Source organism: Clinocottus analis, unplaced genomic scaffold (assembly GCF_023055335.1).
Source record: "Clinocottus analis isolate CAN_PGR_092001 unplaced genomic scaffold, fCliAna1.0.p SCAF_9, whole genome shotgun sequence".
NCBI lineage: Eukaryota > Metazoa > Chordata > Actinopteri > Perciformes > Cottidae > Clinocottus > Clinocottus analis.
In genome coordinates this window covers 3,227,070-3,250,456 of record NW_027176251.1, presented here as the reverse complement: position 1 = coordinate 3,250,456, position 23,387 = coordinate 3,227,070, and the positions used below count along the sequence as shown (strand labels likewise).

At 44.5% G+C, this 23,387-nt stretch overlaps 1 protein-coding gene across 4 annotated transcripts in view; it reads left to right on the top strand.

Moving 5' to 3' along the window:
• The window catches only part of ptprub (protein tyrosine phosphatase receptor type Ub), a 147,377-nt gene that overhangs the window by 114,459 nt on the left and 9,531 nt on the right, over positions 1–23,387 (top strand). The window contains exons 13-26 of one of the 4 annotated variants that reach the window (XM_068569310.1): positions 1,814–1,850; positions 5,201–5,339; positions 6,294–6,317; positions 6,604–6,758; positions 7,393–7,580; positions 12,513–12,582; positions 12,696–12,772; positions 14,957–14,974; positions 16,566–16,602; positions 17,494–17,591; positions 19,629–19,745; positions 20,686–20,840; positions 22,145–22,280; positions 22,963–23,112. In XM_068569310.1, the coding sequence (XP_068425411.1) occupies positions 1,814–1,850; positions 5,201–5,339; positions 6,294–6,317; positions 6,604–6,758; positions 7,393–7,580; positions 12,513–12,582; positions 12,696–12,772; positions 14,957–14,974; positions 16,566–16,602; positions 17,494–17,591; positions 19,629–19,745; positions 20,686–20,840; positions 22,145–22,280; positions 22,963–23,112 (1,401 nt within the window). The remainder of the gene's footprint in view (positions 1–1,813; positions 1,851–5,200; positions 5,340–6,293; positions 6,318–6,603; positions 6,759–7,392; positions 7,581–12,512; positions 12,583–12,695; positions 12,773–14,956; positions 14,975–16,565; positions 16,603–17,493; positions 17,592–19,628; positions 19,746–20,685; positions 20,841–22,144; positions 22,281–22,962; positions 23,113–23,387) is intronic. The other 3 variants (XM_068569312.1, XM_068569311.1, XM_068569314.1) reach the window with 3 other exon arrangements.

Here is a 23,387-nt window from a genome sequence, read left to right as displayed (position 1 = left end):
ATCCCTAAACGTTTTACCTGTCACCCTCATCACAGACAATTTATTATTTGTCCAATACTTTGGTTTATGACCAGATGTCTAATTATGATATGTTGGCATAGTGAAATAAAGGTCAGCATATGGTGTAGCTCAGTGGTCACCAACCTTTTGAAGCCCAAGATCCCTGACCTCTGCCTCAGTGACAGGTGAGACCTACCTATTGAGGCGAGAAAAAGACTGTCCAGACTGTACTTACAACTTTTGGTCTCATTGTAATAAAAAGCACATGAAAAAATAAAAAGGAGCATTGTTTAGCTGCACATAATATGCAGAAAAAAAAACACATTTGCAGTGAGCAGGCGGGATAAACGACCGATATGAATGTTGAGATAAACATTAGAACTCTCTAATTATTGCATTTGTTTCTCACGTGAGATGAGCTCACTTTAATTTGGGAGAGAAACTGCAAATCCCACAATGCACCACAAGCAGGCCAGGGCAGGCTGCTCATTTACTTTGATTTTGAACACCTGTGAGGAGAAGGGTTCAGCTTATACCTGCATAGCATGGTAGCATGTTAGCATTGCCATAGTGAGCATGGTAGCACGCTGATGTCACAATACAGAGTAAATAAGGACTGAATGAAGAACGTATCAGGAATAAACTTATTTCCATGTCTGTGTGTCTTATGTTCCAAATTTGACTTCAGTAATTGTACTTTCTTACTTTCCAACACTGATATTAACGACGAAAAACAAAACAATCCCAAAAGAATAGTTATTAAATGAAAAGGCAATGCGCTGACAATTGTTGCATTGGATTTTTTACCAACCTGCACAGTAAATAGTTTATTTCTGATAGCTCACGGTACAGGAATATCAATAAGAGGACAACAAAGAGCATTCAATAATGGGAAAAATATATACAGTCTTTTTGAGTCCTGGCGGTTTGTTTGTGAAAATGACAGTCTGTCTGACAAATAACATGTTTGTCTACAGCCTGGGAGTGTATTTTCAAATCAAACCTCCATGTTAAGAACTTGTTTAAGTGTCTGTCAGTGTGAAATGGATTTTCAATTTAAAAAAAAAAAAAAAAGAAGCTATTTAACTGGAGTTTGAGGAAAGTGCTCTTTGCTCATTTCCGAATGTGCAAATTTGCATAATTGCCCCATAATGCCTGAATTAGCATCTGTAAATCTTAATTTGATAATGCATGTCCTCCAAGTGTTGGCAGGATGGAATTGGATTACAGACTTGGATCTCATTAGCGCTGTTTGACAAAGGTCCTTTTCATAATACTGAGATGTCATCAGTGGAATTTGAATAAAATTAATTCCTTTTTTATAATGGTGCACTGGTCTGAATCCCTCCTTTTAATTATGCTTCCTCTCTTTTTCAACTCTCGTAGTTTCTCCTTCAGCTAGAATATCCGATCTTTCTCAAACGCACACAACTCAGATTTTAAACACTTTGCAATCTCATAAGGATCAATAAGACTCTTAACTCTGAGGTGATTTCTTCTTTGTGTCAGAATATTGCTCATCTTTGTCTATATTATAAAGTAAATGATGTTTTATTTTTTTCAAAGAAGCGTAGTGCAACCCACTCATGTTTATTTGAATATTTAGTCTGGGTAAAAACTCTGTGGTTCCAGATGTGGTCCTCACCTGTTTCCTCTTTTATGTTCATTCAATATGTTTTTTTTCTCTGCTGTGGTCATATTTGTAATATGATACATACGCCTATGTCTCAGTTCAGTATTTCCCGTCTTTTATCGCTTTTATGCAAGATGCAAAGTGGCACCGCTCCCTCTGATGTCTGTCTTTCTCTTTCAGGAATCCAGAATAAACTGCATCCGCATAGCTCGCAAAGGTAATTCAACAAATATTTCTCCTCCACGCAAACGCACTGTGACCTGGAATCATTTTCCCTGCATTGTTTCTGAGCGCTTCGTGATGTCGTCTGCTCTCTCCTTGTCGTCGGGTAAAGAAAATGAAGAGTGTGATCTTCACAGTATTGTTTCGTTTTCCGTCGATACTGCATCTCTGCTCACCTTTCTCTTTGAGTACAAAAGGTGGGGATCTGGACACATTTTCTCTGACTGGTCTTGATTGTTTAGCAGTGGGCCTCCTGAGGAAAGGGCAACAAGCAGAGAGGGGTTTAAGGTCAGGCTTTCATCCTTTTTGTTTGGGGGCAGACGCCGGGACAGACTATATCAAAGGCAGCCTCTTTGTTCTCATCAGCAGCGTACTCCACGGCTACATCTGAGGGCTTTGACATCAACAAGGTCCAGAAGGGTCCTCCAGATCAAAACTTCCAGATGGAGCTACGTTGGCCTCTCAGAATGAGAAAGACCCCCCCCGCCCCCCCGCCACTTTCTCCTCCTCTTCTATACCTCAGCTTTTGGATTCACGGGGACATGAAAAGGGCACGGAAATTGACTCTAAGTCCTGATGGCAGGAGAGCCCTTCTTGCTGTAGTACACTGTCAGATCATGGTGAATAAAAGTCATGTATTTATAGTTATCACAGCACAGCAACAGTAAGCAGAGCCTTGCAAGTAAATTGTCTTGGCGGGAAGGCCTCTTTTTTTTTTTGTGAGTAAAAAATGAAAGAGATGAGGCTCTCCTCAAGCATAAAGCCAAAAGGCAAGGCCAGCCATTTCAGCTCAGCGTCTCACTCCATCTGCCCCACACAGACACCCAGTTGGGCATTGATTAATTATGCTTTCTCACACCAATGGGCTTTTCAGTGCGCTTGCCTTTTTTTCTTCTTTTTTTTTCCGTTGACGCCAAGCAACGGGAAGGAAGAAACGAATACCCGATGGACCGCTAACGGTTAAAATAATAAATAGGTGAGAAAAGAACAATAACATGAAAATGGAAAGACGAGAGGGGAAGAGAAAACAAAGTGTGCAGTGGAGAGAAATGATTTATAAGATTGCCAGCGTTGCATCACCCACATACGTTGATGATGTAATGGTAAAAATAGAGCCTAAAAGACTCATTGCCAGGGGGGGAAATTCTCAGGGTGATTTCCAATTTCAAGGTGCGACAGGTCAGAGGTTTTTTGTAGTGGCTGTTTGTGATCTCTGTGATCCCTCTACCATTAACATAGCCTCTGCATCATCGGGTCCTAAGCCGTTATTATCAAGCAGCCCATCACAAGCAAAGTGGAGGCAAATGATTCTGGCTGGGATAACAAAGCTGGAGATTACATTTCAACTTCCAGGTGACAGTTTAATTAAGGATCCTCTGGCAGGCTCAACACAACAATAGACTTCCATTCCTGCTCTAAGTGCCAATTTCCACCATCGGGCAGGTGGCAGGTGCATGGATTCATGTGGAAATCTATTTCATGCTCGTGTTTGGCTTAATAGAAATTTTGAGGCTAAATGTGGCAAAAACGCCTTATCTGTCCAAAATGTCAGAAAGCTGAAATTGATTTTTCACCCCCCCCCCACCCCGCTAATCTTCACTTCTAGTCAATATAATGCACCCCTGTATTTCACTTGTACATGTAATTTTAAATGAAGTCACAGCATAAAATAACCAGAAAGTGCTGAGTTTGCAGCTGTTTTCTTTTTTTTGAAGGGAGCACCTTGAGACGGGAGTAAGTCTGTGTTATCTTCAGTTAGAGTAGCTCACAGACAGCGAGGCCCCTGTGGACGCCGGCGTGGCCCTGTGAGGGGAGAAAAGAACAAGAACAAGTCGGTCTTTGATTCAGTCTGGCTAAAATATACCTGTCAGATGTGACGTCTATACACTAAACGGCACATGGAAGAAATGTCCCTCTTTTTTTTTTTTTTTTGGAACAACATGTTACATGGAGGTAGCGATCCAAAAAGCCACATCCTGAGCAGTTTTAGAAGGAACAGCTCCTTTCAAACATCAAGCCAATGACTCATTTTCCACATTCAGATATGCCAAACACTCATCATTGAGTAAGAAATTCTGCCAAATAATGAAATATTGTGCTACTTTCATCTTCGGTATAGGATTCTAAAGCACCCCGGAAAGTGAAAATGAAAACCGCCGGGGGGCTGCAGATAGTCAGGCTAAAACATGGCTCTGTTTTCATTTCCACTGCCCCAGATCTGATTCTTCCCCAGCAGGCTGCAAGATAGAGCTCTATCCTCGGGCCTGCTCTGACTTCTTCTCCCACTCTCCAGATAGACTGTGCTTTTCCAATAGACTGAGAAGGGTATAGTTTCGGGGGCTGTCAAAGCCTGGAGGACAGGCTGACACACAAGAAAAACTAGATCAGTGGGCCCCGAGAACAAGACAAAGAAAAGGCCCGCTGCTCGGCACCATTTACATATGTACAAAGCTTTATGCCAGAGAAATGAATAACCCGCTATTATGATAACGACCTCAGCCAGCAGACGAATGGACACCTTGAGATTATACTGTCGGGTTGCATGGCTGACCTGCGACTGGGAAAAATACTTCAGTATTGTATAGAAGTGCAGCTCAAAGGTTTTGCGTATGTATCATCGCACATAAATGCTCCATTGTAACCTCACAAGGTTGAAGAACAATGTGCTCGCGAGCGATTTTTGCACTTGACTAATGGATCTGAGGAAATGAGTTTCCTGTCTGACTCTGAGATGTTTGCAACTCTCATGGAAATAGTTTCACTCTTCTACACCTCGCTTCATTCTCCCATCTCTGTTCCGTTCCTGTAAACCAATCCTGAAAAGTATCCGGTTGAAACCTCTCAGACAACCGAGCGTTCGTTCTGCAGGCCAATCATGTCGCTTGTCAAATTGTCATTATGTTAGTCTGAGGATTGCAGGTTGTGTTGTTGGGTTGGACAACACGGACAATCACTGCCTGCCTCACTTCTTTATATTTGTGTCTTTCATCCTCCCCAGCTATTTGAAAACACAATTGTTATTGAAAAGTAGTTTTTGGCTTTAAAAAGATCATCATAATTCAGTGGCTCTTGTCACAATAGTCAAGATAAGCAGTGTGAATGTTTTCAGTGTCATGTAAAAAGTCTACATTTGTGAGATTTGTGTTCATGAATAATAACTTCCTCAAAGCTGTGAATTTCCAATCCTCTCATCTCTGCATTTACATTTTTCACACTCTTTGCTTCATACTTTCCTGTGACTCATTTCTTCAGCACCTGCAGCCTCATTCCTTCATCTTCTGTATTTGTATTGTGCTTTTTTTTCTCCTTCTTTTTAAATCTGTGCATCTGTATCTCTGCTTCCAGCCGCCTGCAAGGATCACCGCAAGGCTCTGGAGGTTACCCAACACTCTGAGGAGATGGGTCTCATCCTCGGGGTGTGCGCTGGAGGTCTGGTGGTCCTCATCCTTCTGCTGGGTGCCGTGATCATCATCATTAAGAAAGGGTAAACGTCTGCCGATAATTGTTGCGTGCATAACACGCCTCTTTAGGTACACTCACACCACACCCCCCCCCCACATTTTTTACATTTTTTTTTTTCTCGTTTATGTTTTATTCCAGCACACTTTAGTAATCAACTGTGGAAAAGGTCACGCTTGTTTAGGGAAGAAGCTGGACCAACAGCCAGCGCGGCGTTGTTTCCATTCCCTCACAATGCACGGGGGGGGGGGGGGGGGGCGGCTCTCGTCTGCAGAGCCTATCTGAGTGTGAAGCAACTAATTAAAGGCGGATGCAATTCAATTAGCCACTTAATTATGCTCACCGAGCAGAGACCTGACTCTTAAATGAGATGGTAATTGGGAGGGGAAAAGGTGTGCTTTTAGAGATTATTAGCCAATGATCCCACAGGTCTACAGTAGATCATCTCCACCTCTGGCTCTGCTTGACTGTAGCGGCGGCTGCAGGCCAGTGGGGTTTAAGTCTCAAATAACCTGAAATGAGATGCATTGTATTCTAAAGAACCCGCCATGCCAAATAGTGAGTTACTCGGGGCTCCAGCAATCATTTATTAAACGGCTGACACGGCGTCCAGGCTAATATTGAATAATGTTGTTTCAAGTCGCCACTGCTCCCCTCATGAGTCCGGCGTCCCTCTGCTAAGCCACCGTGAAGTTCGCTCTAAGAGAATTGATTGCTGAATCTGCTGTGACAGGAAGCACGTGGTCTAGTCCCTGAAGTGGGACATATTCATTCTTGTACCTCGCTCTGGTCGGCTCCGCCGGCGCCCAATCTGCGCGTGTGCGCGTGTCATTTCGGCCGTCCGCAAAGAGGACGGATCTCATTATCACTGTTATCGATACATTCTGGCCTCGGCTGACATTGCTTTCATCTCACATCTCTTCTTTCTCTTGATTCTTTTTTTTTTTTTTTTTTTCCCCTTCTCCCGCGCTCTTGCCAGAAGGGACTACTACTCTTACTATCCGTAAGTGACTCCACCCCTTTGCTCTCCCATCGTTTTGTGGTCCATCCTGTACACGCTTGTGCTCTGGCTGTCAATCATAAAGCTGCCAAGGGAAAACAATAAGGCAGCGGATGTCCTCTTTCTCACTATTTCCTCTCTTTATCACCTTTTTTTATTTCGGTTCACCTCCATATTATTTATTACTAAACACAAAATTATGCCTTTCTCTCATGAACTCACTGTTTATTACAATCCCTCCTTTATTGCCTCCCCTCCCCCCGCCCTCTTTTTCTTTATCCGTGAATAGGAAACCAGTGAACATGAATAAGACACCCATTACTTACCGGCAGGAGAAGAGCCATATGGGCTCCATGGAGCGCAGTTTCACAGACCAGAGCACTCTACAGGAAGATGAAAGAATGGCCCTTTCCTTCATGGACGCTCACACCTGTGGCACCCGCAGTAAGACAAAAGACACGCAAAGAGCAGTGTGCACAAACATACCAGCTGACCACCACAACAGACAGCAACGTCAAACCAAACATGCAGCGTCCCTCACTTTGTAATCCCGTTGACCGCCACTCATTCGCCCCATAAATGTCTAAAGTATTGTGAAAGACAGTCGTCATCCTGTGTGAAAAAAATGCTCTTTGGTACAACCTGCACTGCCCGCAGCTGATTGACAAAAGAAATCTCTCGGAAAGGTTGCAAAAAAAGGGGAAAATTGCTGAAGTAAAGTAAGATATTTGACTGAATCGAAAGAAATGATTTGTGAGGCTTGTCAGTACTTTTCCTCTTGATCTCTTTGTCAGTCTCGCGGAGAGGCAGCGACAGACGTGTTCACTCCAAAGCTGGTTCAGATCTCGGTCTCCTGCAGACCGAGCTGCCGTCACGTCTCCATGAGATCTATTACGAGGACAAACCTCATCAAAGCGAACACACCTGTTGCCCATGCTGTGCCGTATGTGTCGGCATCAAGCGCGCAGAATGTCTTTACGTGACGGGCAATGTCATGTTTTTCACATCACAAGCGGTCTCGTGCATGAATGTTTCATCCCGGAGTTCCCGCTGAAATGTGCAAATGTGTCTCGCTCAGGTGACGCTCGTAGTTCAGTCAACGAGGCCAGCAGCCTGCTGGGAGGCTCCCCGAGGCACCAGTGTGGACGTAAAGGCTCCCCCTACCACACGGGGCAGCTCCACCCCGCCGTTCGAGTGGCTGACCTTCTCCAGCACATCAACCAGATGAAGACCGCCGAGGGCTACGGCTTTAAACAGGAGTACGAGGTGAGAGAGCGACGTTACAGTCCACGCCTCGCTTCCACAGCACCAGACAACACGGACAACTGCTACTCGTGCACTCTGACAACGTGAAATGAATAGCAAATGCAAATATTTACTATTCAGTTGTGCACCGGTGTCTGTATTCAGACTGTGATTGTATTCAGAAATAACCAACTTAACCAACCCTGTAATTTCACTATATATATATATATATATATATATATATATATATATATATATATATATATATATATATATATATATATATATATATATAATTTCACACTATAATTGCAGTAAAACACTTAATACGATCTCAAGGTTGGAGGCTTTTTCACCTCTACTTAACATTGAACATATGAACTCTTCATTTAGTTTCTCTTTTGTGGTTGTCAATAATGTTATGGCAACTGGGTTCCCGCGCGAGGAGAACAGTTTCCTTGCCATGGAGAGGGTTTTTCTATTGCGTTCTGTGTCTTATCTATAGAAATACAAGTCTCAAGCTCGTGGAGCCCCTAAGATTCATTCAAATAGAGGCATACATAGTCATAGAAAACCTGCTATTCTCAAGAATGCACAAGGTCACCATCTTCATTGAAACTTCAAGTTATTGTATATGAATAATATTAGGTCTTTCACTGTTATCTACTAATAAAAATCCATAGTCTGCAGTTCATCTATCCGTTCATCCAGTCCAACTGTTGTATAACACCTTAAGTGGGTCACAGCAGAAAGCGTCTTCTTCATGGCAGCTGGAGTGTGTCATCTCTCAAACGTGTGCATCCTGAGGTTTCCTCCCGGTCAAGTATGCCTCTAAAGCTGTAACCCGGGATCTTCTGTACACGTTTCCAAGACACAGAAGGTCCCCAAAGTCCGTTGAGCTCCTTGCCCTCATGAGCCCAGTCACCATGTGGAATAAACAACTTATTTTAGCCTCTTGTATCCATGATCTCATTCTTGCCTGGTTGGAGGTTGTAGCAAAGACAAAAGACTGTGCTTTGTGGGTTAGCTCCCTCCTCACCATAAGGTCCGGTACAGTGGCTACACTGATGTACTTCCATGCCTGGTTAAACCTGCGCAGTCCTAACGCAGCAGAGAAAACTGACAAGTTAAAAAAGGCTTGAAATGCAAGCAACGCAGCCAGGAGAGAGGGCGGATGTCAAGCCCCACATCCAAGAAACGGTGAGATTATGTCCCCCCCCACCCCTTCCTGACCTGAAATATCCTCCTGATATCTCCCGAAACATCTTGTGAAAAGTGATTTGCAGTGTAGGCACCAAAAAATGTTATAAAAGAACCAAGTCCAATCATGACAGACACCCAACGCTGGCGATAACCTCCAGAGTGCTGCGAGCCGATGCATTCAAACTCCGAGCTGTGAGCAGAGCTTTTTTCAAGGTGCGGATTTGGATTCTGGCGTGGATCCAGTGTGTCTCCTCCTGTCACCACTTTCGGTAAACTGAGCAAGAAATAACCGATTGGATTGGGGGCCGGAGCCTGGTTTTTTCAGGCCAGCAGATACAATTGAGCTTAAATTGTGCTTTAAAAAGCGAGCGTTTTGGGTATCTTTACCGTCTGTTAGTCAGTTTAAAGAAGGATCGTGTGAAAATGACTTCATGCTGTGGGTAACTGCTAGCTTAGAGATGTAATGACTCCTGTGAGAGCAGCGTGGGAGGCCATCAATCCTCCTCTGACATCATCCATGCGCCCTCCATACCCTCCACTAAAATTAATTAGTGAGGTTAAAAGGCACAGGAATCACACTGTTGCTGGGCATATGAATAAATTGGCCTCATTTAGGCCCCGAAGAAGACCTCTGTCACCATGACAGACCTGATGAGGTAAATCGTCTCTGGTGGAGCTCCAGACAGTGAGTCCCCTGTCCACTGCTGACAGATTGTTGAGTAGCAAAGAGAGGAAAGGGGAGACTGGAGGGGTTGTTGAAGATGAAGGGGTACAGAATTGATGAAAAGAGCTCTTGGCTCCATACAAACCTAATCCTAGTCGCAATGTTGGTATTTATGCAGTATATTTTGGAACGTAAATGCTCTATAATTTTCCGAAGAAAGCCATTAGTCTCTGAGGACCACTGAATGTTGATCTTCACAAAGCAGATGTCTGATGATTGCCTTTCTGCAATGTCCAAATCAGATGATTGAGTGGGGGCTCTGCATTTCTAATTCCCATTAAGACACACTATAATCAACCAAGCCGTTGTCATTGCATCTTAACAAAGATGGTTCAGAATCTGCTTGCAGCAGTACTGTTGTTAAATCCTTAGGGTTTGCCTGACAGATCAGTACTGGATTAGTTTCTTTTTGGCATCAACTCATCGTGGGGTTTCAGTCCTGAACTGACCTGGATGTATACACATGTTATTTTTTTTGGTAATACATTGCTTACCCGCCTCCTCCCCTTCTGCTGGCCCACTAGCTGCTATATCTAGCTGTATGTTTCTGGGCACATAACAAAGGGTCGAGTTCTCCCCTCCCCTGTGGAATGATTGTGGCTGAGAGTTGAGATACCACCCAGGGGAGAAGTCCATCCCTGTCGCCCGCAGCCGTTGGCATTTATGAAAAGAGAAAACATTTTTTTTGTCTGGTTCATGGTTCGCCCCTCTGGAACTCTGCTTGTAGACTCATTAAACTGTCCCTCACGGGCAAAACACACTCCACTCAAAAAAATCAATACACACCTCTTTGCTTTGTTTTTTGTTTTTTTCTCCTCTTTGCTAGAGTATATGTTTTGATAGAGTGTCTCTCTCCATTATGAAGGAAAATGATGAGGAGTATCATATCACACTCCCCCCCGGCAGATATAGGTTTTTATTTCCCCGAAGAATACCTATGTTGTGTAAAACCATTGATCAAACATTTACAGTGAGTTGTAAAGGGGCTCGCATGTGTGGCGGCTGCTGTCACTCCCGTCATAATCCCACCACAGACGCTTACGAGTCCACAGCAGCAGAGCTCCAAACTTTCATGATGCCGCTTTGCAGCCGCAGGCTGAGGTGAGCGAGGATGATGGACTCATTGATTCAACAACGTCTTGTTCCACCAGGGGCAACTGAATTACTGCGCTTATTTCGAAAAGAAAACAGCGGCCTGATGCTACCTTTAGTGCAGCGTGACTCAGGCTTGTTTATTATATTGTTTTTAAATCCCGTGTCCCAATTGTATCACATCTCCGACATCTCTGATTGGATTATGACATGACAGGATATGCTGGGATTATGAATCTCATCAGCGTTCCTGGTCAAACAAGGTGACATATTAGTTATCGAGTGATTCCGAAAAGGAAATTGTATTGTGAGGCCGAAAATAATGCACATTAGGAAATCTAGTGGGACGTTGATGACACTTTTAAGTGTAATGATGTCAATAGTTCAGGGCTGTACTGGGCTGTGTCGTTAATTCTTTCATCTAATTTTCCTCTTTTGATGTGATCCTCTTAACCAACCCCACCCACTGATCCCTGCCAATGAGGGTTTCAAATCAATCTTTACACAGATTTGTGTTGTTTCTCTTCCCCTCCCCCTTCCATACACTGCCACTCTTTCGCAGTTTTCTCTCTGTGTTTTCCTCTCCCCCGCTCCCCTCTCCTCCCTGGAGGACCGAGCAGAGAGGAGTGGTGGGAGCAGAGAAACGGAGCTCAGCGGTCTGGTGTCAAAAATAGAAGTGAGGGAGAAACGCAGAGAGAAAGTGATGAAGCTGGAGAGAGAGAGAGAGAGAGAGAGGGATTCAGGGAAAGAGAGAGAGTGTGCAGGGATAGAGGAGCAAAAAGTGGGAGGAGGGTGTAATCCCGGGCAGGATTTGGCTGGTTCTTGGCTCTCTGTGGGGGGAACTGTGTTGTAATCCCCCGCTCAGCATGCATACTTGGGCAAAGTTTCACCAAATTCCCCCAGTGGCTGAAAACCACGGGGGGTAGACTGATATATGTGTGTGTGTGTGTGTGTGTGTGTGTGTGTGTGTGTGTGTGTGTGTGTGTGTGTGTGTGTGTGTGTGTGTGTGTGCAGGATCTGAAGGGGCTGCAGACTTCATATACCTCATTCTAATCTTAGTCGCAAACTAGCATCTGCTCTAAGAGCACAACACACAACATTGCCAGTGATAGTGGAGGCCTTGAATTTAGACACAGATGGACAAAAGCCGGCTTCTCATGTCTCGTCATCGACCTAAAATAACTGCCGTTGACAGATTTGATCAGCTATCGTAAGCGAGCTAGTTCAGTACTCAGGAAGCCTTATCCAGCTGACGTGTCTCCACCTGACCCCATTTTTAAACCAAAAACGGTGTAAAGGCAGCCTTTAATATGCACTTTATGGCAAAATCTTTCTAAAAGACACTACATATGTTTAGCACGCATTTCTGGTATTTGTCTATATTCTCGGCTCTTCCTGCAGGACTTGTCTTTTCTTTTGTCACTGCATGTATTGGGACTGTTATGCACTAAAGTATCATGGCAAAAAAAATGTCAATAACCCTGTTCCCAAAGATCCCAAGACGTGCCGTGTCTAGTTATAATCGCTGAACTGTGATTGGATGATCGCTGTTTGGTCAATTTGTGCAGCACAGCAACCACTCCAACTCAATTCTAAGATCATTTTTTTTATGTATTTCTTGATATTCTCATTCATGGTGGACACAACATGTTGAACCTAGAAGGTAAATAGCTACTGGGTTGTTGTGATTAATTCCATGTATAAACCACTAACCCTCTCCGTAGGACACACTGGCTCTTGATCTCCTCCGCCATGCTTGATGTGCTGATCGTCTTTTATCATGCTCGCCGTGAAACCCAATTTTCCGTATCACACATAAATCAAAAGAAAAGATGTATTGAAGCTTTGCTTAATGTTTATCCAAGATGTTTTATGAATGGTTAATCGAGATGTTGCTGTTCCTAAAATCCGCGAGTGTCTCTTTCTCTCCGTAGAGCTTCTTTGATGGCTGGGACTGCACAAAGAAGAAGGACAAAACCAAAGGGAGGCACGACACCTTGTCACGTAAGTCATCACAAACAACATATTTTCTCAATACCAAATGAACAGAAAATGTTGCGTGCACGTTGTATTCCAACAGTCCTTTTGTTTTGCTCTTCCCTTCCAATCCGTCTCAGATGACCGCCACAGAGTCAAGCTCCACCCCCTCCTGGGAGACCCCAACTCCGACTACATTAACGCCAACTACATTGACGTAAGCGTAATCCTGTTTTTCTGAATCTGTTCGACATGGGATACGAATAGTCAGCCTCTGCTGAATCTCTCTATCTCTCACACCCTGCAAAGCCACAGCCCATCTCTCTCATTCCTGTAAGCTCACCAGTCTGCTGGCCCACTTTCACCTGGAAGCTTTCATCCAATCAAACATCCTTCCGAGTGATTTTTTTATTTATTTTTTTTTGCCAGCTGCCATGATTGTCAATCGCCGCACCGAATCCCTGCCCCAGACTAACTCTGCTATTGCTTTTATTAAAACAAAGTGGGATGAATGCATTTAATGCCCCGCTGAGGAGATGACCCTTTCTGTTAGATGCCCCCAAAAAAAAATCCCCCCAAATTAAATAGACATGATTGATGTTATTCAATCTCTGGATTGGCTCGGTGGAGTTTATCCTCTCCACGGTTCACCTCAGCTGTCTGCCACACATGCAGCGCCACAGCAGCATTCTCACTGATCATACGAAATACATGTACAGTATATGTTGCTCCAAATGTGTCTCAAACGGTCCCATTCATACGTGTTCTCATTCATACAAAACTAGAGGAGGCTGTGTTCATTCAGAAAGCGGAAGTGCACGTTTTAAGATGGCAACAGTGACGTAATTCAACAGAGAAATTGAACGTGAGCTTTCCAATTTTACGACGAGATGTCCTCGCGAATAGAAACTTGCTTTGGTTCCCGCGGTGGATTGTCTGGTATGGTTGTCAGATGTTGTTTTTCCATTTGAATCGTGTGATGTGATTTCTTTATTTACAAGGTTTATTCGGCACGCCTCTCATCGGGAATACCGTAAAGTGTATATGCGCCACTCGGTAGGAAGCTGAGGCCTGCTGATGTTTTTCCAGTCCCGTTTGAGGCTCGGTAGAGTTTAAACGACTCTGAGAAAATCTTTTTAGAGCGAACATTAAAAGAAATTCAGTGAGAGAAAATTACTACCTGCACAAGTTGACGATTGACCAAATTATACAATCAAAAATGCTTGACACTACAGGGTCTTTTTCCCTCTTTTATTCCGCTCTAAAGTATAGCCGGTGTTGGCGAGATGCTTTTAGATAGTTCATTACAATGAGAGGGCATTCAAAACCTGGCCTGCTGTTAGGATTGTAGTTATTGTGAGGGTCTCCATTAGCGTCGAGGGCACAAAGGTGCAGACGTTAGAGGAAAAACACCACTCAGCAGCCACTACAGTGTCAGCGTCGGCCCCCCCCCCCCGACGAGGCTGACCCAGCGCGCTGGATGCTACCTATTAACCACAGCGAGGCATATTTTGGACAGCCTGTGATTACTTCACCGGAGGTTAAATGCAAAAGTTTTTCCTCTCTCTTGAACTATTATCGCGCTTTCAAAAACCGAGGTGGAAAAGTGCAAGCTCCCCGTCGCCTCTTTCTCTGTCACTTAATGTCAGAGTGTTTGCTCGGCTGTGGTGTTTGTTTGCCGGAAGAGGAGCAGAACTTTGCATATGTTTGAAAGCTCCCTGTGCCTTTTTTTTTTTTTTTTTTTTGCAAATGCAGAGCAGTCCAATGCGTCATGGCTGTGGCTGCTTTACATATCGGTTGCTTCTGAAGAGAAACACAGTCGCGCTGACAGGTGTAGCGTGGCCACAATCCAAAACTCTCTCACACACACACACACATACACACACCCACACACAGCGCCATACTGTTACTAAGTTATGTCTAAATGTACCTATTGTAAAAATAATGGTAGCATCCTACGTGCTTAATTGGCTTCCTGCTTTAAATGACGGGCCCCAACATGGATACATGTGTGGTACAGTTCGAACAACTTTCCTGTTTAGATTTCTTATTTATGAACGGGCTCTCCACTGATGTTACACATCCAAGTAATACATCCCAAAATAATCTTCATTTGAAAAAGCAAACCATATATGAAGAGTAAAGGAACAAGGCCATAAAGTCATTCAAAACTGAGATCTTTTAACAAATGAAGCCCAGTCCCCTGCTGTACTTACTGACACACACACACACACACACACACACACACACACACACACACACACACACACACACACACACACACCTCTTCCCACCTGTCTGTAACCATAACTCCTACTTACCGAAAGCTTCTTTCATTAACTAGCCTCTATGTCTTCTTTTTCTACTCCCCTCCCCACTTCCTCGACCTTGGACCCTGTAGATTCGGATTAACAGGGAAGTAAGTACTTCACTGCTCGTTCTTCTGCCTTCCATCGCTCTATCTTCGCCCCTCTTCTCTTTCCACTTCCCTCTTCTCTTTCCACTATCCTCTCTCCACAAATGCTCAAAGATGTGTAAGTGTGTTTCAGGTCTGTGCACATTTGCCCCCTCCCCTCCCCCCTCCTCCCTCCTCCGTCACAAAAAGCCCTTTTAGCCCTTTCATTGTAAATGAACACGAGGAGATGTGTCCTCGGACAGAGGAAGTGGCCTGTGGAAGTGGTTCTCATAAGTGTCTGAGACTTTGGTGATGGCGTTATTGGAGGATGGCTGATGGTGTTGAGGAATTGTGGATAGCGGGCCTCACGGCTCTGGTCATCCATCTCCATTTCCAACATGTCCCCGTCTACACGACTGGATGAAATTCAGTTTAGCGACCCATCAGCAACCTGGACAGACGGGATGAATTAGGAAGATGCCCTCTGCAGGAAGAGGGAACCTGTTATGAACGTGGATTGGCCCCCATCATGCCGATTTGATGACAGCCGGTGGACTCAAGGAGTTTATTGAGATTAATCCTGACCTGCCTTCTCAATTCCACACGTGTAATGTAATTGGAGCATCAATTATCCTCCCAGCTGCTCCAAGTGACAACAAAACTGTGGAACCACGACATCCTGGTGGTTTTCCAGGATGATGTTCTCATAGGGTTGCGTCACGGAGACGGGCGTCTCCTTCACCTTGAAACGTTATTTTTTCAGGACTTCCTTTGAATAGTTTGCTTCGTCCTTAACGTCTTCTCGCTTCAAAGTACCTCAGGTGGTCTTTGTCATGTTTATTCCCCTCTAGGCTGTAGAGGTGACATCTCAATGTTCATTCATATTCACCCCATATTCACCGTAGGAAAATGTCTGTCATCTATATCAAAGGCCGTCACGTTCTTTGATATAAAGGATCTCGAGCACTTCACTGTACGTATCAGATTGTGTCTGGAAAACTGTTTGTTGGTGATGATATCGTGCGTTTATGTGACACCTGAGTACACTATTCTTCCCCTCATTTGACTTGTGAGAAGAAGTCAAGGGGGAAGTTTGGTTGAATTCATCATCCCAGATATAGTCCCTTTTTGCATCGTCAAAAAAAATGGATTTGTTTTTATGGGAGAGAGAGAGAGAGAGTGAGCTAAAGCAATCGGACACTTGAAATTGAAGAATGTGCACCTTTATCTTCTTTATCATATCTTTATTAAACTTTCAAAGGGTTTCAGTGATTGTTCAGTCGGCCTCCCCCGACTGCTTGCCGGCATCCACATTTCATTTCTATTCCTCAGCAGTTTGTCAAAATGCAGTATTTACCTCGTGCTGCCTCAACTGCGCCAAACTCCCTGTGGAGTCGATGAGCAAAGACCCGGCGTGTAGTGAGCAATAGGTCAAAGACGGTGAGCCGGACAGGTAAACAGGAAACGGCATTAGCAGTTGCAGCGGGTCAGTCGGAAAAGGAAAGCACAATGCGGAGAACAAGGAAGAGGGTGAGACGTAGAGGCACCCTCCCATCCAGCTGTGCCTCAGGCGCAGATGGCTTACTCAGCATGTCATCCTTCTTCTCTCTTTCAGGGCTACCATCGATCCAACCACTTCATCGCCACTCAGGGTGAGTATCCAGGCAAGGCTGTGTGTGTGTGTGTGTGTGTGTTCATGCGTGAGTGTGTATGTGCATGCAGCACGATAAGTACTTTTTGCCGCCATGTAATAAATTGAAGATGATCTAACCAATGAGCCTGCTCATGAACAGTCCCTCGCCAAAACAATCTCCACGGCAAAAAAAAATCCAAAAGTAATAGCGTGAGCACCAACCCGTGAAGCCCGTGCTAGTGATGTCACTCCATTATTCATGAGAAGCGGTGAATAATTAAAGACATTAATTATGACTTCTCAGTCCCCGCAGCGGGCCGAGCGCCGCGTTCATTGTCGGGGCGATCAGTTCATCCTCTGTCACTCAAATGTACAGTAGGAATCCATGAAAAAAAAAATGTTTCTAAACCCCTAAGGAGTGTCAGTTTCCAGGGAGATCCAATCTCAAAGTCACCCAAGGTCTGCTCATCTGCTTATCTTGCACCAGCTCCTCGTCTTCACCCAGTTAGAGACACAGCGGGAGAAAAAACCTGCAAGAGAGAGAGAGAAGAAGAAAAAAAACAAAACACCAGCAGTGTTTTTGAGCGTTTCCTTTCTGAGGTGATCCTCGCTTGAAAGTTGCAGCTGAATTCTCCTCCTCTGATCACCGTTGGTGACTGACGGTCCCGCGGGCTTTCATCACCAGCTGCATTGCTCTTGCTTTGTCACCCTTTACCCTTTTCCCTGCTCGCAATTCCCAATAACTTTATCGACAGCTCAATCCGGAGGGATCAGTACGGCCACGCCGTCTGAGGAAAGGACAACGAGGTCGCAATGATGCGACGCCGCACAACCGCAATTGAACAAAGTATGCTTTCTGATGCCGCCGCTTTTGTTCCTCTCACTGTTATGTCTTCCCTCTCCCCAGCAGGACCCAAGCAGGAGACTCTGTATGACTTCTGGAGGATGGTGTGGCAGGAAAATTGTTTCAGCATCGTCATGATAACTAAGCTGGTGGAAGTTGGCAGGGTAAGTGATGTGCACCACCCCCTCCCCTCCTCTCCTGTCACCACCCAGTGCTCAGAAACATCACACATTCGCCATAGGGGACATTTTGGATATATAAAAAAGGCTTTTGTGTGTGTGTGTGGTAAGTGTAGATCTCACAGGAGCTTGCTGTGCATGCACACCACGGCCTGAAAGTGGTTAATTTGAGTGAAGATGCCCTGCATTTATGTGAAACCACAAGCAGTACGGAGCCTGTTAAAGGAACAGTTCAACATTTTGAAATGCACTTATTTTTGTTGGAAGCTGGATGAGAAGAGCAATACGGTTTGCATGTGTGTCGGCTAACTATGAAGCTACAGCCAGCAGCAGCTCAGCACGAAGACTGGAGACAAAGTTGCACCATAAAACCCACATGCCGGCACTTTTGAGTGAGTTCATTTGAAATTTTGGGCAGAGAGCTGTTTCAAGTATTTATGCTAAACTGAGCCAACTCGCTGCCTGGTTGTAATTCCATATTTCCTGCACAGGACTTAGAATGAAATCAATCTTCTCATCTAACTCTCGGCACGAAAGTGAATAAGCATATTTCCCAAAATGTCAAAACAGTGCCTTTTTAACTTTCCATGTACCATGTTCTCTCGGTGGTAATTGTGGGCCACACTTTAAACCAGGCGACACACAGTCTCTGTGCACTGTAGAGGTAATTGAACCGACACATTTTAAAGGATTGGGACGTGGATTATCCCATATTTGTCTGTTTAGAGAACATCATGAAATTGCGATGTTCATCGTCTAATTAGTCAATAAAATGTGCTGTGAAATACATGCGAGGCATACAAATGTCTGAGCCACATAACTAGAGCTGCTGTCCTTGAATATCCACGGTACAATAACACAGGCTTAATGCTATATTTATGGTACACATAGTGTATGAAAACTGCTCTGAGCTGCTCTTTCAAGAAGAGGCAAGAGCAATGTATTACTCACAAGATGGCTAGGAGTAGCCCAACATATAATGTGCTTCTCCAGTCCAATCATTTTGAAAACTAGTCAACAAATGAGGACTGATACGTGGGACTGCATCCAAACAACACCTCCATTAAATAAAAGAACACGACCTCCTTTGTGCCTGGCCTCCGTGGAGAAGATTGCCGCCCTCCTGTCCATTTTTGCATCCAATGATTATATGATTATTGTGCTTTTTTTTTCTTTGCCATCGAAGATGAAATATCTGCGGAGGAATGTTTTTGCGTGTAGCTCCTGTACGTTTTGAATGTATTGACTGTTACACACTCATTTGTTTTAGTTAAATAAACAAACCAATCACTTCATATTCATGGATCACAATGATACAGGGAATTATCTCTTTTGTCGTTATTACAATTTAATGCTTCATTTAATGCTGAAATTTCAAATATGTTGGAAAAAGGACACAACTAGCGCAAGACGAGGTTTAAGGGGGACACTGAGAATCATCCAATACAATTAAACCTGCATTTAACAGCCTTATCTCGTGTCATGTGTTGAACAGTTTAACCTTGTGGTTGAGTAGATTGAAGGTAAGACGACGCTCTAATGCAGTGACCTGAAACACTCAACAGCATCGCTCACAGCAGAGAACGGCCTTGCAGCACATTTAATAGAAGTCATTTATTTGGTGTAACCTTATAGATCTATCGAAATGTAAAAGGTATCTTTGTCATAACGAGTGGGAGATTCAGAGAAATTACTCCTCAAGAGGGAAACGATTTAGAAAATTGGGCAATTTAAGTCTGAGAAGGTTAAATTGGGGAACACTGGCTCTATCTGAAAGAACAGGTCGTCTTTCTGTTGAGCAACGTTTCTGTGAAAGGATGGATGTTTTAACTTAAAACGTTTTCACCCTTTTCTTTGGTTTATTAGTTATTAATTAAGATTGGTGGATGCGCTGAATTTTCTGCTGCAAAAAAATGTAAATCAATCAACACATATGTTATACCCCCGCTAGTTTTGCAAGTGCTTTTTTTTCTGCAACGTTACCGAGAGGTTTAACTCCGTTGCTCGGTTATTTTGAAACAGGTGAAATGCTGTAAATACTGGCCTGAAGACAGCGAGATGTACGGGGACATCAACATCACTCTGCTGAAGACAGAGACACTGGCCGAATACACAGTTCGCACCTTTGCCTTGGAGAGAGTAAGTTTACCTGAGATTGACGTTTTGTCCGCCCTTGTCTGCATCACCATCTTTTGCTTGTATTCGTACTTCGTCTCAGAAAGGGAAGCAGTACATTACTAGACGGGATTAGACACTCGACAGGATCTACAGCCGATGCGTGCGAGGGCTACATGCTAAATTGAGAGGAATTAACACCAGTCGCGACGTGAATGCCCCTGCCGTCTTTCCACCGCAGCCGTTACAGTATGCTGTGGCCCCGGTGGTCTTCCTCCTGTCAATCTCCTGGGGGATCTCATGCGTTGGAGGGGGGCTCGGAGCCACGCTGGAGTGACAGTGGCACACACACACACACACACACACACACAGCATTATCATCACACTGTCACATCCGCTCTCCACGGGCACACGCTGCCGCTTATTTCAAATCGGCACGAATTTGGGAGCTGGTTGACAGCTTGTTTTTTTTTTCTTTCCCCGTGCTCTTTTCAGTTATTTTTTTCTCCTTTTTTCTTTTTGGGGGATTTCTGTCTTCAACAAATCTTTGCTTTGCGTCGCTTTACTTTGTCATCTCCGCACAGAGGAAGAAATTGCTGTGTGTCTGCAGCGAGCCTCCCAGTGGAGAGGAGTAAAACCTCGCAGCCCTCCATGAACTCAGATGAGCCTCAGTAATTCCTTCTTCTTCTTTTTTTATCGCGTGTCTGTCACAGTGCAGCTGCTACTAGCGTGTGATGCCCACAGGCCTAACTGTCCTCGAAGACCTAGCACCCTACGTAAATAATGTCCACACGGCGAACCGAAAAATCTGTCACATCTATCACGGCCGTCTGCTAATGGACGGGGGCCCGTCTCGGGATGAAATAAAAAAGGGCCCCGAGGCGCGATTACGGTTACGATGCAAGCCGTATAAATGTTGATGCTTTCCGCGCCATGCTAATTTGTGCCGCGCTTTTGTTTCCAGAGAGGCTACTCGACCAAGCATGAGGTGCGTCAGTTCCACTTCACATCCTGGCCGGAGCACGGGGTGCCGTATCACGCCACCGGACTGTTGGCTTTTATACGAAGAGTGAAAGCCTCCACGCCGCCTGACGCCGGCCCCGTGGTGGTCCACTGCAGGTAGTGCGGCGCTCGGCAGCGGCTGTGACCCGTCGTGTTGTGACTTTTGTTCAAAAGCACATGTAGTTTTAGTGATGGATGGTATTCTCCTTGTGCAGAGTGAGTCACATTAAAAGGCAGCCGTTAGCTTTGGTAAGGCCCTCTTTACAGCCTTGCTATTAAATCAGTTCAACACAAAGGGTTTTTGAATCATGCTGCCACACATCTTTGTTCTCTTTTACAAACAAATACCTTATTCCTGTGATTCAAATGTTACCCTGACTTGAATATAAAAAAGTGCCCAAACATTGGCCATTTAAAAACACTCAGATTGCTAAATAAATACAACACTAGACTCCAAAATGTGACCATGGATATTCATGCCGAATCAGTTTATTCAGATTTGTACTTTCACTAAATTGTGTATTGGTGCAGACCTAACAAAGTGTTTATTAACTTGTAGAAGGTACAGCCACAACTAAATGTATTAAAAGTTAACCAAAATACATTTCATACAAAGATGTAACCTTCATCCAAATACACTGCGCATTGTATAACACTGTGTAAATGCAGTGTGGTCTAGTTTTCACCTCTGGCCGCCAGTGATGGCTTTCAGCTGCACATTAGACATTCAGAGCATTAATATAGCAGCAATTTGCACAAGAAGGTATCGTAGAGTAATAACTCGCTGACCTGAGAATGAAGGCGCTCTCCCCCAGTGTGTAGTTTATTCCTACCTTCCGCTTGCTTTATTGACAGTCAGTGTTGTGCGTGCTTTTAGTGCATGTGAGCTTATGTAAGAACTAATAGACCTTTAACAGCTTGGAAAATGTGAGACTCCACGCATAATGATATGTAATGATATGTAGTAAAAGGTTTCAGTTCTGTTCTCATAGTGTGTGCAGTAAATATTGAGCATGTTTGATATTTGCAATTGGAAATTGGTGTTGCCAGGACGGACTTGTGAGCAGACTGGGGACGTAAAAACACGTTTTGAATACCTCGCACCACAAGAAAATCTGGCCACATAACCTACAAAACCATCCAAAAAATCGGGGATTCACTGAATATTGTTGAAACGGGGGATTTGGACCGATAAATTGTCCCGATCCCGGCGTGGCGCGTACGCTGCGTTCGCAAACCTCCATCTGTGGCGTGACCCTCGGCTGTGTGCTGCATCTGACCTTTAAGTCATGTGGCGCTAATAACTCGTGCTTCTGAGCGGGTTAGGGGGGGGCACACTGAATCCCGGCGATGTTGGTCCTCGCCGAAAAGTCCGGCGAATAAAATGCTTTAAGAGTGTGCGTTGTCCTCTTGTGTGGCAGCGTGGGGGCGGGCCGCACCGGCTGCTACATCGTGCTGGATGTCATGTTGGACATGGCGGAGTGCGAAGGCGTGGTGGATATCTACAACTGCGTCAAAACCCTCTGCTCCCGACGCATCAACATGATCCAGACGGAGGTCAGCTCGGAAACTACTTCACATGCAGACTTCGGTCAAATAGCTGCAGTTTTATCCTGCACATATTCAGGAGGTTGCGTCACATATGGTAATCTGTCTCCGCCGCAACATTTTTTGGGAGAGTTAGATTATTTATTTATTATTTTTTTCCCCTCCTGTTGTTTGGAAATTCAAAGAGCAAGGGAAAGGAGAGGAGGGGGTGGGGGGGGTGTATTATCATACTGCCCCTCTGGGACTCATGTAAAGGTCATTGCAATAGTTTTGGAGGAAAGAATTGCATTGTCTCTCAATGTGTTGTCGGCACGTGCTGTTCTTTAGATGTGCAGGCAATTTGCAATTTTAGCCCTTATTATGTAAATCCGACATTGACATTTGTTTATTTTATTTGGAGTTATTTGCGGGGGTGCTCTAATTAAATGCACCACGCATGTGTTTTGTTGACTTAGACATATTGATTTATTCCTCAACAGCTTACATGCACCACCAACATTACAGCGCATGTTTAATTCAGAACAAAATGGCAACTCATTCTTCTCGTATTGTGGGATTAATTATTCACATCAACGTATGATGTTAATCTCTCTCTGCGTTCGCCGGCCTCTTTGGTGTGTCTCGCTGTTTGCAACATTTACACACGCTGCACACGCTCGGCACTTCATTGTGTCGGCTGTCGTCTTTTCAGGAGCAGTACATCTTCATCCACGACGCCATTCTGGAGGCCTGCCTGTGCGGGGAGACGGCCATCTTGGTGAACGAGTTCGCGGTCACTTACAAAGAGATGCTGCGGGTGGACTCCCAGAGTAACTCGTCTCAGCTGCGGGAGGAGTTTCAGGTCAGGCTCACGTCGAGGACCTGAACAACCTCCTGAGCTCATATTTATTTGGGTCCAGTATGCAGCAAAAACATGTATTCAGTAATAACACGGGCAACTCTAGTAATTTAACGATAATAATACAAATTTCATTTTTGTTGTGACGCACTTTTCATTCAAAAGAATCTCAGAGTGCGCTCTGACTCCGACACGCTCAGGCTCTGAGCCTTTCACAATAAGAGCTCACCCCGACCTTTATTTTGTTACCTCCAGTATTTAGTTGTCTTTGCAAGCTG